Below are 966 nucleotides of genomic sequence, written 5' to 3'. Positions count from 1 at the left end.
AATGTAAGATCAGGGCTGTAGTAACGTAATGTAAGGTCAGGGCCGTAGTAACGTAATGTAAGGTCAGGGCCGTAGTAACGTAATGTAAGGTCAGGGCCGTAGTAACGTAATGTAAGGTCAGGGCGGGCCGTAGTAACGTAATGTAAGGTCAGGGCCGTAGTAACGTAATGTAAGGTCAGGGCCGTAGCTACCAGCGGCAGGGGCAAGGGGGCAGTCTCCCCCCCGCCATAGAAACATGTAGATACTGTTATATGGTCAATGGTGAACTGCCCACGATCACCTGCCTAGTATACAACCCGCACGCGGCTTTACCACCCCACCCCCAGGCAAAATGATTCAGCTCTGAGCATTTTCTCCCCAAGCGTGTGCAAACACATAACGCGCCGTGCGTGGGATACAATGAATCGCATTTGATTATTGATAATTGATAGGTGATAATTACTGACAAGTGATAATTAACAAGTCAAGGATAAGAACTAAGCATCAGTATTCAATATTCATCAGCATTTGACAGTTTTTCGGTAACTCAAGCATTTCTCAGCAACAGATTTTCACCTGAAGGTTTCAAGGTACGTACAGGTAAGAGTTACCATGATCGAGTCGCGATTGACTTCATACCTTCTCGGCCATTTCCAGCTGCTCTTGCACCTCTAGCAGTCTGTGTTTAGTCGTGACCAGGTCGGTTGCTAGGACCTGGTTGTCAGCTTTTGTCGATTCTACGTGCTGGAAGCGGTGACAGACGTTTAGTAGATTGTTAACATATATACGGAAACCGCGGCTCCTGTTTCATGATGGTGTGTGCGAGATGTTTCTCTCTCTCTCTCTCTCTTTCTCTGTGAGTCAGCATCTCTCTATCTGTCACGCAGGCTGGTGGAGGACGCCTACACCAGCGATGAGATTGCTGAGATGCTAGCGGGTCTGCAGGCGGTCATGCACAGCTCCCCTTCCCTCCCTCTCCCCTTCTCC

At 48.8% G+C, this 966-nt stretch overlaps 1 protein-coding gene across 1 annotated transcript in view; it reads right to left on the bottom strand.

The window, feature by feature from the left end:
* The window catches only part of LOC106818338 (leucine zipper transcription factor-like protein 1), a 9,464-nt gene that overhangs the window by 2,221 nt on the left and 6,277 nt on the right, over nt 1-966 (bottom strand). Inside the window, exons 4-5 of the mRNA XM_014823052.1 lie at nt 863-881; nt 619-723 (exon numbers count right to left, since the gene is read on the bottom strand). Coding sequence (XP_014678538.1) covers nt 619-723; nt 863-881 — 124 coding nt within the window. The remainder of the gene's footprint in view (nt 1-618; nt 724-862; nt 882-966) is intronic.

Source organism: Priapulus caudatus, unplaced genomic scaffold (genome assembly GCF_000485595.1).
Source record: "Priapulus caudatus unplaced genomic scaffold, Priapulus_caudatus-5.0.1 Scaffold2171, whole genome shotgun sequence".
In the NCBI taxonomy this organism is placed as follows: Eukaryota; Metazoa; Priapulida; class Priapulimorpha; order Priapulimorphida; family Priapulidae; genus Priapulus; species Priapulus caudatus.
The sequence above is the reverse complement of the archived record's forward strand: the minus strand, read 5'-3'. Positions and strand labels throughout refer to the sequence as shown.